Source organism: Paroedura picta, chromosome 1, assembly GCF_049243985.1.
Source record: "Paroedura picta isolate Pp20150507F chromosome 1, Ppicta_v3.0, whole genome shotgun sequence".
NCBI lineage: Eukaryota > Metazoa > Chordata > Lepidosauria > Squamata > Gekkonidae > Paroedura > Paroedura picta.
This window is the reverse complement of record NC_135369.1, coordinates 144,213,571-144,227,391: the sequence shown is the minus strand read 5'-3', so window position 1 is coordinate 144,227,391 and position 13,821 is coordinate 144,213,571. Positions and strand designations below refer to the sequence as shown.

The 13,821-nt window shown below is 42.0% G+C and overlaps 1 protein-coding gene across 2 annotated transcripts in view; it reads right to left on the bottom strand.

Moving 5' to 3' along the window:
* COL9A1 (collagen type IX alpha 1 chain) overlaps positions 1–13,821 on the bottom strand; it is a 109,274-nt gene that overhangs the window by 68,347 nt on the left and 27,106 nt on the right. For both annotated transcript variants that reach the window (XM_077307542.1, XM_077307547.1), the window contains exons 5-10: positions 11,926–12,322; positions 4,756–4,839; positions 4,213–4,233; positions 1,416–1,490; positions 851–886; positions 674–736 (exon numbers count right to left, since the gene is read on the bottom strand). In XM_077307542.1, coding sequence (XP_077163657.1) covers positions 674–736; positions 851–886; positions 1,416–1,490; positions 4,213–4,233; positions 4,756–4,839; positions 11,926–12,322 — 676 coding nt within the window. The remainder of the gene's footprint in view (positions 1–673; positions 737–850; positions 887–1,415; positions 1,491–4,212; positions 4,234–4,755; positions 4,840–11,925; positions 12,323–13,821) is intronic.

Genomic DNA, 13,821 nt, shown 5'->3' with positions numbered 1-13,821 from the left:
TTTAATAAATACATCCACTGTTTCTCACTTTACTCATCCCCAAGGGAGCCTATGCTATCTCATCCTGAGCATCAGATGGATGGGGGGAAAGGACAGAGGAAGCAGATGGATTACTCCCAGGTTCTGATGCTAAAATAAACACTGGATTCCTGCCATGAAATATGGGCCAGTCTCTCCAACCTTCCTCCTACTGGTATCTCCCATTCGTTTTGCTATACCCTGCTATGCCAAGCAAAGAAGGCAGGCTGCAAAACATGGCTTCATCTTGCCTACATTCAGAAATCTCAGTGTAAACTGTGATGCCACTCCCCAGTTACTTAGCTCACCAGCTGCTATGTTCAGATTTTAAAAAAGAAAACAATGCACATTCCATCTGCACCAGAATGCCATTTTAATTCTATGGAACTACCAATTCAAAACGATGCTCTAAAGCAGGGGTAGTCAAACTGCGGCCCTCCAGATGTCCATGGACTACAATTCCCAGGAGCCCCCTGCCAGCAAATGCTGGCAGGGGGCTCCTGGGATTTGTAGTCCATGGACATCTGGAGGGCCGCAGTTTGACTACCCCTGCTCTAAAGCCCTGGACAGGAATTGCACCAGACAACCTTAACACGTATAACACAGAAGACAGAGAGGGCTCTGACTGATTCAAGAGAAGGAAACTTCTACTCACATCCGCTCCTGGTTCTCCTGGCATTCCAGAGGCCCCTGGTTTGCCTGGTTCACCATCTGGGCCCTGCAAGAATGAATTTGTTAAAGAAAAAATTAAAGTGAGATCTGTACACAGAGATCCTACAATACTTTTTTCCTGTCTATATTTCGTTTCAGTCAACATATGCAAAACACTCACCGTAAGTCCTGGGGGCCCATTAGGACCTCGGTCTCCCTAGTGAAATAGAAGAAGGAGTCAGGGAAATGAAATGCATTTTAAGGCATGTGATAATGTGAACAGAACAGAATCATATGTAAAATACTAATTCAGATATTATCAAGAGAAATCCTGATAGCTTCTTCCCATATAATGAAAAACTCAGTGTTCTTACAAAGCCTCTATTACTAATTTTAAATATGAGAAGAATTACAATGTAATAGTCATATCTGGTATTTATTGCAGATTATAAATACTAATCTCACATAATCCTTATTACAAATAAACACAATCTCATTATATTCGTAATTCAGATTTTTTTTTACATAAAATTTTGCATTTTCCTTGTGGTACATCACCTGGAATACATATTTAGGTTCTTGGCACAGAATATTGCCGATTAATAGAACACTAGCCAAGTTCAAGGGCTACATGTTAAATATACTCAGAGGGACAGCAGTGCCGTTGTATGATGGTGGAGAGGAATTCTTCAAGTGCTGCTTGTATAATATTATACAGTCCACGTCATGCAGAAAAAAACACTTACATCTATACCATCAATGCCAGGAACTCCTGGTGGGCCTGGAGGGCCTGGGGGACCTTGTGGTCCTGGGGGGCCTCTCTGGCAAGGAATAAAAACAGGTTTACACAATGGAAAGAAATTTTAGAAATCAAGCTACAAGCGGGGGGGGGGGGATAGCAGCCAAAAGGTATTTTGACAGAAGCTACCTATGACTGGTTTCCCTGTCCTGATGTACCACACAGTTGCACTTGTTCCACTGAATTCCCACCCCAACACCTCTTCCTAATCCATATAATTACACATGCTCAATCGTAGACAAAAGGCTGAGAAGCAATACAAAAATCCAAGATGGTGCCCGGGCTAAAAGACGTGCAGAACTCTGTTCCTTCTACAATAACTATTTTAAATGCATGACAGATCATTCAAGGCAGAGGCAATCAAATGCCACTTTTTGCAAAATGTAATTATAATCTGGAGATTAAGAGGTGCCATTTGGTGCACAGCTATGGCACGCACTGCATATGTGTGTGCAGAGTGAGGGACAGACTCCAAATTTCAAGAATACATAGGGAGGGGCATACAAAGTATGTTGCAATGGGAAGATGGCAGCATATTTCAGAACAAGTGTTAACATGGGGTACAGTACAATAATGTTCTTTGGACTAGATATTCATCAACTTTGTTCCTGTGCAAAGCCAATAATAATGCTGCAAGAGAAAGTAAAGTGATCTCTGCAAATAACCCAGAAGATCTCTGCAAACAACCCAGAAGAAACATTATAGTTAAATATCCAAGTCAGTGTTCTGAGACTTTTCCGCTTTAAATACACCCTGCCCTATCCCTCGGTAAAACTGTTTTCAATGTAAATTCTTCTAAAAATAAGTTCTGCTTTATTAAGTAACTTAAAGCAAACCCTCAATGCCACCCCAAATAAACCCTAAACATTTCCAGAAAAACGTTCAGGTTTTCTTTTCCATGGAACCCCAGAGTGCTCAATTGATTCATTCTTCAGAATAGCTCAGGAGAGGGCTCTCGTGTGCTACAACATGTCACTGTTTCCTTTTTATGACTAAATTCCAACTGCCAGGCAAAGTTAACTTCACAATAGGTGCTTTGTGAAGTAAACCTCCACCAGGCCCCTTTCTCTGCCCTCACACGTTTTGCAGAGAAGGTGAACTGCTGACACTGAAGGCAGCTTTCAGGGGCACCCACTTTCCTTTTTGTTCAGGCTGAGAATTCCAGTTTTAGCCATAATTGTTGTGTCTCGTTCCTTCTCAAACAGTATTTTAAAACAGACTTTTTTTCTTAATGCAGATTTCAGAAGAGCAGCCATTTCAGCCTTCCGCATAAAACAGTTTCATGTGGTGGTTTTTCTTTTTTTGGGGGGGAGGGGGGGTCACGGGTCACCATGGTACATATTTGTCCTTTTTTGTGAAGCCATTCACAGTTATTATTTTTCTGGCATGTTTTCGCTTGTATAAATGTATTAACCTTTCAGGTACCACAGCGGCCTTTGATTATTATGCTACAATACAGTCCCAGATTTTTCTTGTTAGAATTGATTTCTGGCATCCTTTGGAAACAATATCCCTGTCTCAGGCCTTCCAGTTGACATTTTAAGAATGGGTTGAAAGACTTGTTCCTTATTGAAAAACCTGGGGATATAAATTGCTGCCTAATCCTGCATCAGACCACAGACATAGCCAGATAGAAGTTATTTAATAGTCACACAAACTGAAAGCCTTTAAGCCGGACTGAACTGATTCAAACAGATCCTCTGTGTGCAAAATATGTGTTCTTACACCTTACAGCTTCAGAGAATAATTATCTTATTACTGATGACTATTTTTGATATAACATATGACTAATTCATGGAATGTTTCATTACACTCTTATCATTTTCTGTTGTTTCCCTGCTTCTGAAAGCCTGATCAAGGATCTCCATTCTGCATAACAGCTAATAGTATCATGTGTTGCACACAGTTGGGTGTTTGTACCCTCAGAATATTTTTAACAATTTCTTGTTCTCTATTCACAGTTATTAAATGGATTAAAATCCCTGTATGTCCCTGTTGTAAACCCTTATTTCTGCCATTCTTTATTGGCCCTGATTCAGATTCCAGGGGTGAGTATTTAACAAGGTAAGGGGCAGATAATACATATTAAGTCACTTCAAGTATGCATATGAAATGACAACTTATACTGGACAGAATGAAAAAAATTTACAGAACAGAATAACCCCATTCAAAGCAGCAGGGGCATCATTTCATATCTGAGGGACAAGTGGCAGCATTGTATAGGCCAGAGATGTAAACACTTCTCAGATAATGTTTTAGGTTTGGTGAAGGTTATGGGGGGATCCTAATGGCAGGCCCTGCCCTGCCCCGCCCTACCTCTGTCCTGCATGCATTCAGTAGACTGCTGGAACAAAGGTCCCCCTGAGCACAACTGTAAACATGTATGATTCTGGCCACAGATCAGAGAACAATAGAACTCACTTTTCCTTTCTGTCCTATTTAAACAATACTTCACAGCAGTTTCCACTAAATTAAACAATAAATTGCCTGGCTGTATGAAATCAAACATCCATCTAGTCAAGTATTGTGCCTCTAAGAATGGTCAGCTAGATGCTGCTAGAAGTGAATAGGAAGACAACATAGTTTTTGTATATTTTCTGACATAACATCCTTAGAAATCCATTGCACTAACCTCGATTGCCAATCAAAAAATGAACGGGGGGGGGGAGCACAGAGGCCAGCCAGGAGTATTCAAAAACACTTTAATCTCTGAACTATGCAAGCCTCCTTCCTTTAAAACTTACCTCAATGGTTGTCTGACTTATCTGAAAGAACAAGAAAAAGTCAGGCAAAACTTACTTGAGACAGGCAAAGGCAAATGACTTGCAGGAAAACCCCTAGGAGGCAGGAAAATCCCTTGCCTGGAGCTGGGCTAGCCATAGACACTTCTCCGATTGCCCCAGATGGATTTTAGGATCTAATCTCCTGCAGAAGGACTCCTCCAAAGCCCTCGAAAGGCACAGCCTGCAATACACACCGTTCTTTCTGCTAATGAATGGCTGTGGAGGAGGGTAAGGGAGATTGGAGGAAACCTGATGGCTAGAAAGGAGGGATTGAATGACACCAGCTCTTTAACCCTTTGCCCTGCAGCTAGCTCTATGCATATCTGTAGCAACACTCACCTTGATGTAGCCTCTGAACAGAATCATTAGGCAAGGACAAACCCCAACCCCACCTGACATTATTTTCCACACACTCCTTAATACATTTGAAGGAGGGGGAGAGGTTAAGGCATTCTAAATATCGACACCAAAAGTTAGGAGATTGGTCTTTGGCTTTCTTCTTACCGAGATGCTGCTTATAAGTTCCCCGCAAGTTTCTCTTTGGGGTCGTTGAGGGTCACAATGAATCAGCATCCACTGGATTTCAAACTAGGGACAGGGAGGACAAAACAAATGTTATTAGCAGAAATTCATCTTTTGACAGTGATTTAGCAGCACAGGTATTCTGCTGAGCGGCCCTTGGCATGTTTTGAAACAGTTATGATTTGCTTTGATTGTTTAACACTGTCCTTTCCTTTAGGCGCAGCATAGATAAAAGCCTTTCCTTATCTCATTGATCCTAATAGGACTGGAAATAATTTCTCCCATTTTATGAATAGGAAACTGAGGCTGACAGGAAACAATTAACTAAAAGGCCACTTGAGGACTCTCTGGCTGAGGTGGGAATAGCACCAAGGTCCCCGAGGTCAAAAGAAATTAACTGGGTTACACCAGCCAGAGGACCAAGTAATTGGAAATGCAGCTGGAATTGCTTCCTGGATATGTTTGATTCAAGAGAAGAATGTGAATTAACAAAAGAAAAAAAACAGACAAAATCGTTCTGGTAGGAGTATACAGCTTTCCCTGAGAGGCAAAAAGCCCTACATGAGCTGTGTTCACACACAATGCATTCTAAGATATGCGACTCAAAATTTGCTTAACTCTGTTCCTTTGTTTAATATATGCATAAACTGAAGATAAATAGTTCCTTATAAAGAAAAATACATTACTAGAACAATCTTTGCCTGTTTAGGAAAACATAATGCTGCTGGTATGAGTCAGCTCTTCAGGGACAACATAAACGCAGATAATTTCCGTATGGAGGGGCAAAACACGAGGGGATTCCTGCTTGCAAATGAGGGATGGTAAATCTCGCGTTTGCAGCCCTCCTCACAGGGAGACCCCTCCCGTGTTTTCCCTCTACCCCATCACACCTCCAGAAAACAGAAAAGGGGCTGTGTTTTGCCTGCCTGATCCCAAAAAGACCATGGACACTTTAAAGAAGATTTTATTTTACTCTTGACAATGTAGCTTTGCAGAACGTGCCATTTTTATAAAAAAAAATATTACTCGGAGCAGGAGGGCGGGTACAAGGGCGGGTACTAGGGCGGGACAAGGCTGTCAAGACTATCGCATGTTTCCCCCATATGGGCTTATCCCTGGTTGTTCACCGATGGGATGCAATATTTAGGGATGTAAATCCAGTTTTTGCGATTCCCAAAATTGTGAGTTTAAAATGGCCAGAACTCGACCCAGCTACTGGACAGCCTCAGGATGCAGGCGACATCATGTGGAAAAGGCTCTAAAACATGCCAACATTTGAAGGCTGTCCAGGAACAGATTCCTCATTAATGCCCCCTCCCCCAAAAAACTTTCTGCAAGCAAATCAAAAGGGCACATTGGGGGGTAAAGAACAGGTTACATCTGTCATATCCTAGTATTTCACATGCTGTGCTAATTTTAGAAAATGTGAAAACTGCCCACCCCCACATTAATTCTACCACCTCATTGTGCTGTATGAACAGACCAGGCTCATATAACTGCTTTTGAATATTCCTTGCCAAATATTTGATGCTGTTTTTCCTTTGAAAGCTTCAAGTTATACCAAAAACTCTGCCCTGCGCTTTATCAATATACTGTAATTGTTTGATTTAAGCTATATTAAGCTACACTATGAAAAAGAGTTTTTTCGTTCCAGAAGACTAAATGAAGAGTGGGTGTCGAGGGGTCAGTCGGTAAGAATTAAGAATGGGATGCCCAAGTGAAATTCTGCAGACCTGGCTTCTGTGTACACTAGAGCCATCTGGAAGGAGTCAGTTTTAACTCTGTGAGTTTTTACACCTTCTTCAAACATTTTTGAAAGGGCTGAAAAAAAGAAAAGTCTCTCTATGTATGTTGTGTTGGGATGGCTATGTGACAGGTGGTGGGTAGAAATCTCCTGGGATTACAACTGATCTACAGGATACAGATATTAGTTTACCTGGAGAACATGGCTGCTTTGGAAGGTGGCCTCTATGGCATTATACCCCCACTGAAGTCTCTCTCCTCCTCAAATCTTGCTCTCATTAGTCTCAACCCAAAATCTACAGATATTTCCCAACCTAGAAGGGGCTACCCTATTGTGTGGATAAGCTAAAATATATTTACGTGTGTCTTCACAAAACATTTCATCTTAAATATCTATAACAAATAGGGCTGCAAGCTCACCACTGGCTACCAAAGGGTGTCTGGGGGTATGGTTGCCAGATCCAGGTTGGGAAAGCCCTTCTTCCCCTGATGTTGTCTCCTGGCTCTGGGATTCAGAGAATTAGTGCCAGGATGGAGAAGAAGAGTTGGTTCTTATATGCCGCTTTTCTCTACCAGGAGTCTCAAAGCAGTTTACAATCCCCTTCCCTTTCCTCTCCCCACAACAGACACCTTGTGCTGTGGGTGAGGCTGAGAGAGCCCTAGTATAACTATTCGGTCAGAACAGCTTCATCAGTGCTGTGGTGAGCCCAAGGTCACCCAGCTGGTTGCATGTGGGGGAGGGTGGAATCAAACCCAGCTCACCAGATTAGAAATCCACACTCCTAACCACTACACCAAGCTGGAACAGATCAGGAGTCTCAATGCGTGGGTGAGAAAGTGGTGCCAGGAAGTGGGGTTTAAATTTTTAGGCACTGGGGAACATTCTTAGACAAGCTGAACCTGTATAAAAGAGTTGGGGGGGAGGAGCTAACTGGAGCTGGGGATCCTCTAGTTTGGAACAAGTCAGTCCAAAGGAATGATTGTGAAAACATTCGGGGTAATACAGAAAGGAGCATAATAAAACTTGCTAATGAGGGAATGATAGTGACTGAGAAGGGCCGCCAGGTCCCATGGTCCAGGCGGGGGGTCCCCAGCTTTCCTGGTGCAACTTACACCAAACTGGCAGATTTTAATGTGACATGCTGACATCACTCATAAGTAACATCAGCACATTGGTATAATTGGGGGAGGGGTGATGGTCTGTTTTGGGGGCAAAACTCTATGGTTAGTAGCAAATTTTACCACAGAGTTTTACCCAAAAGTCAGAGTATTGCCCTTGGACATTCCAACATCAGTTCCAGGTAATGTCAATATACTGAATAGCTCCTCTTTGCTACCAAAAGTGCCCCCCACAGCACCAATGGATCTGAAATCCTTTGACAGAGGGCCATGTGTAGCAACCAAGAAGCCAAAGGAGGCAAGGATTACTAGAGAGGGCAAGACGTTATTGGGGTCAATCTGTGGAAGATCTTGTAATGTTCATTTGTCTATTTTATGTTCCAGGATACTAGAACCTGGAGTATTCCCAACCTAGGTTTTATTTATGCCTTGGTAAACTAGCTGGAAAACTGCTACAAAGGAATGAGTTACATCTTGTGTTCATTTGTTTCTCTTGAATAAAGTTATTCTGTGTTGATTAAGACCATTTATGCACTGGAGGTTTCATGCCGGGCTGCAGGATGGAGTTTTAGTCATGGCAGGTAGCCCCACTTCCTTCCTGCACCCACACGGGGGAGCATTTGGCCAGGTGCTCCTCATCTGCCCCTGATTTTTTCTCTTGCATGGGTGCTGGGGCAGTGAAGATCCCAGTGCATAAATGGTCTATAAGAGGCTCTCTCTATATACAGAATCTTACACTTGAGCACAGAATGGATTTAGACAAAATGGCTGCTTGCCTTCCTCTGAGAAAGAGCTCTTTTCACAAGCAAGCATTGGCTCAGGTATTCCCTCTTACAGAAAAGACATTTCCCAAGTTGTCTTAAACAAGGCACAGAAATCCAATACAGAAATCCAAAGGCACCAAAGAATATGAACACAGTTGATTGTGACCCAATAGCCTAGGTTTACCTCTAGGTGGCACGTGGGGATCTCCCAGTATTAAAAGTAATCTCCAAGATAACCAAGATCAGTTCCCCTGGAGAAAATGGCTGATTTGGAGGATAAATTCTATGGCAGTATGTCCTGCTGAGTTCCCTCCCCCAACTCCACCCTCCACATCTGGCTTTTTCAACCAGAGCTTCATGAAACCCAGGGGGGGACTTGATGGCCCTGGAAGGGTTTTCCAAATGGGGGGAGTTAATTAATTTTTATATAGTTATTTTTAATGTTAAACATGTATTGGGTGCTTTGACCATATATGGTCATGTCAACCCACCCAATCTTCCCAAAATGGCCAATGATGGGCCTGGAGGGGGTGGGACCTCAGGTACATGTGTAGACAGCTATGCTTCCCAGCCATATTCTGCACAGTTGCACCACTTCTGGGGGTTCTTGAAGCCTAAAAAATGTTTCAGGGGTTGATCAATGGTAAAAAGGTTGAGAAGGGCTGCTCCAAAGGCTGCACTCCCAATATCTCCAGCGATTTCCCAACACAGAGCTGTCAACCCTACAACAGACCCATCTGGAGCAAACATGCTTTTATATAGCCTCTGTACTTTTACCATCTCCTCAGGGCACAAGCGACACAGTAGAAGTAGTATTTAATCATGATGCAAAATATTCCTATGCAAGCAAGAAACAGATCCTAATACAAACCAGTGCCTCAGTAAATGTGTTGTCAAAACAAATATATGGCATGTTGGTCAACAAAAACCACCTTACAAAGGACATGTATGAAGTTTCATGCATTTAAGTCATGTCATCTACGGACAATTACAAACACAGCTACAGTTTCAAACTCCAGGCTACAGCTATGGAATAGCGGTGGCACTGATCCTCATTCACATGGTCTGAAACATTGTCACAACCCTTTGGGATCAGATTAGACTGTAAAGCATACACTGCCTCCTGCTTGAAAACTCACAGTTGGAAATCTTGCAATTGCATGCTTCCTGGTGGGAGACTCCTCCCACTTTCCCCCACCACCTTGTCACAGCTTTTAGCCTCCCAAAGAGGTGGCTGAGAATCCGAAAGCATAGACAACAAAAACTTCTCTCCCCACTCCTCAGGTAAAGGAATGGTTCACCAGAAGTCGAAGAAACCATCATTGTACCCATGGGAACCTACCACCTACTGCCCCATCTCGCACCTAGTGTTTCTGGGGAAGGTCATGGAAATGGCTGTCACAGACCAATCATTAGCATTCCTGGATGAAGCTTCAGTTCTAGATTCATCCCACTCAGGCTTCCAGACTAGCTATTAGGTGGAGATGGCGCTGGTTGCCCTGATGGATGACCTCTGGTGCCAGCTGGATCATGGTGGGTCAGCACTGCTCATATTGCATGACCTTATGGCAGCATTTGACATTTGATCATGAACCTTTAGCGCTCCACCTTACCGATGCCAGAATATGGGGGACTTTCTCTGGGGTCACGGACAGAGGGTAGCTGTTGGAGAGAGACAGTCACACCACTGCCAACTCCCATGTGGAGTACTTCAGGGGGCAGTCATCTCTACAATCTTTTTCACCATCTTCAGGCATTCTCTTGCCAGCTGGTCTGGAGGTTTAGGCTTGGGTGTCATCAATATGCAAAAGACACACAGCCCTTCTTCCTGATCAATGGCCACCCAGACTCCCACCCAGATTCCTTTGCCAGATGTCTGGATGCAGTGATGGGGTGGCTCAAGCAGAATCATCTAAAATTCAACCCTTCAAAGATAGAAGTCCTGTGGCTATTTAGGAAGAGTCCAAAAAAGGAAGCGTGATTGCCCTGCCTGGGTGGGATGGAGCTGTCTGTTGCACATGTTGCCAGGAATTTGGGCGTGATCTTCGATGCATCCCTTTCTATGGAGGGGCAGGTCACAAGAGTAGTGCAGCTGGCATTCTTCCACCTCCACCAAGCCAAGCTACTAGTGCCCTACTTGGCCCTGGAGCACCTAGCCACAGTGATCCATGTGATGATCACTTCTAGACTAGATATCTGTAATTCACACTACATGGGTCTACCCTTATTCCTGCTTTGGAAATTACAACTGGTCCAGAATGCAACAGCCAGGGTTCTTACTGGAACACCTTGGAAGACCCATATCCATCCTGTGCTCCGGCAGCCACACTGGCTCCCAGTTGAATTCCTGATCAGTTTGTTTGTATTAATCACAAAATGTCAATGCTAGTAGATCCTAATGAACTAAATAGCAAATGTTGTAAAGTGGGGTAAACTAGCAGTGAATGATCATATATGGCATGATGGAACTGGATTAAATTTGGTGTGCATGCATCCCTGAATGTCTCTCTTCTGTTTCCCTGAAACAAATCTCTATTATGTTATTGGACATAAAATGCAGCGTGACTCATTATCTGAGGGGGGAAAACAACCTTTCAAGAATATATCCAAGCCTGCTTGGAACGTGGCAGGTACAAATTATTTTCTGTCCATCACTGACTGTAGATACTTCACACTTTTCTTACATACTTCACACCAATCACAATTCATCTCTGCAAATAAATAAGCTTGTCACATTGTGTCACAGCTGTGGGTCCCACTTTCTTGGCAGAAGAGCACAGCAGAAAAACCTTCAAAAGCCAACATGAGCAGAATTATTCAGTGACAATCTTTTCATATATTTTGCCCATGTTGCAATGTCATAAGCAAGGTGCTTGTACTACTTCCAAAGATTCCAGCTATTTAATCTACGTATACGCATATATGTGTGAATATATATTCCAAACACAGAAGTTCTTTTTAAAAATGTATCATTTCATACAAACATGAGACTATACTGCAGATTTAAATTTTGACCATTCTCACACATTATTGCTAGGCTGCATCTTTGAAGTAATGTGGCCTACAAATAAAATTAGTTTTAAAAAAATTGTGGCCAACCCTTTCATTTGGTTGCATGTTTCATGTCACTGAACTCATAATGAATTTTGATAAGTTGTTTAGCTATAACATAATTCAATCATGTTCATTGTTAATTTGCAAAGCTGTTGATTGTGCTTAGTATTGAATCATGACAAGAATTATATTTAAATCTTCAGCAGTGCAATAAAGCCAGCATCTGTTCTCAACTCATGCTTTAAATATGCCTCTCCTTAGATTTTTCCTCATGATTCTGGTAAGGCTTAGAATAAGCACATTTCCAGATACTCAGTGTAAAGAGATTTTGTTGATTAAATCTTTTTAAGAGATGATAATTATTTGGCTATAAGATCAAAGATGCATTTCTTACTGCTCTACTTGAAACAAAATATATCACATTGCACCAAAGTGAGCACTTTACTTGCAAAGGTAAACATAGAAAACTTACCGGAACTGAAATCTGAGGATTATTTTTCAGTTTGCCAAGCATGGTAAAGCCATCAGTGTTGATCTTTCCCCTCGGCCTTATGCTTAGAGTTTGTATCATAATGCAGTCGACATAAAGAGTGATAGTGCTTTTTTCTATACCGATCATGACCTTGTGCCACTGGGAATCAAACAAATATGGCAAATCCAAAAATGTTGCTGTCTGGAGTCTTCCATCCATTCCTCGGTATGAGTATTCAAGGGACTTGGCCTGTCCATTAAACTTCAATCCAACTTGTTCTTTTCCAGAAGAGTCCAAAACTTGCCAAAAACTCCAGTACTTCTGCAGCGTATTTCCAGCCATCCGAAAAGTAGTTAGAATGGAGTACTCATCAGGTAATCCATTAGGATATAAAGACCTGTGTAGGGTGGAAATAATCCAAGCTTGATGTCATAGGTTATTTATTACCTGTGTGGGGCAAATTATCACTTAAAAAACATAATGAGACCACTGCCTCAACATACCATCTGCGCACTGGTAGTTTTGGGTGCCCAGAGTACCATTAGTGCGACAATCCTACTAGATAGAGAACTCAACAGTAACTTTGTATGTCACAAATAACTCCAAGACAAGGCTTTAAGCTTAGAAATTTGCAAACAACAAACCAGTGCTGGGTATTAAATCAAAGCAATCTTGTAACAGTGTTAACCTATAACAATATCTTTAGGCAAGTGTGATCGTATTTACACCTGCCTTGTGCCCTATACATCGATACTTGATTTGATCACCATGACCGTTTATGCACTGGGAACTTTACTGCCCCAGCTCCCCTGCAGAAGCACAAATTGGGGGCAGATGAGGCGCACTGGGCCAAATACTCCCCCATGTGGGTGCAGGAAACGGTGGGGCAACCTGCCACTAAACCTCCAACCTGCAGCCTGGCATGAAAACTCCAGTGCATAAACGGTCCATGTCATAAAATCAGAACAGTAGATTTGTTTTGATGGACTTCTTAATTCATCAAAGGAACTAACCCACATATTCTTATTCCTTCACCATTCCATCTACCTGATTTTATTTCTGCAGATGTTTCAGTTGGTTCTTTTTAAATTTACTCTTTGGTAGTTCTGACAGGATTTTAGAAGTGTTTATGGTACTATGTAAAATGTTTAATTTGTGTGAACGTAAAGTAATGTAAACACAATGTTGGTAATGCTGCTGACAAAAATGACAACAATGGACCTATTAAAATTACTATAATATTTCAGGCAAATTTTTAGTTGAGTGAGCATTACTAGGATACATGTTGTTGACATTGAAATAGCTGCACGGTTGCTTCCTTATGAGATTTATACATTTGCTGACAGTGAAGTCATGGACTGAATTCACTGGTATGCTATGAGCTTTAACATCTTTAACACCACAGCTCTTCAACTGACATGTACAGCATCACTTCTCAGGACACTTTAACTTAGCATGGGTGTGGTAAATGTAGGTTGAGTTGCAAATTATTTAATACCCCACCCGACTTTCAAGGAACTTGTTAGGGTCCAAGTTGAACTTCACAGCTGTTCTGTGCTTCTGTTAAGACATGAGCTCTTTTCAGTTATTTCATTTGAATGGTCTTATAAAATGTGCAATCATTGTTTCTTTTGAAAGGAGTAACACACATATATACCAGCTTTGAATACACATTCCAGGCCTCAAATAAACCTGACATCTGATACACACAATCTACACAACCCATTTCGAACAAACTCTCAAATATTGAGAAGATTGCATTTAGTACATTCATTCTGTCAACACAGTCACAGTGCCAAGAATGTAACAACTGAATGGGGCTATGATAGTCAATATATCTATGAGATGTGTGGCTGAGGAGGGTTTCACACATTCTTGTCAATGTACAGCAGGAAC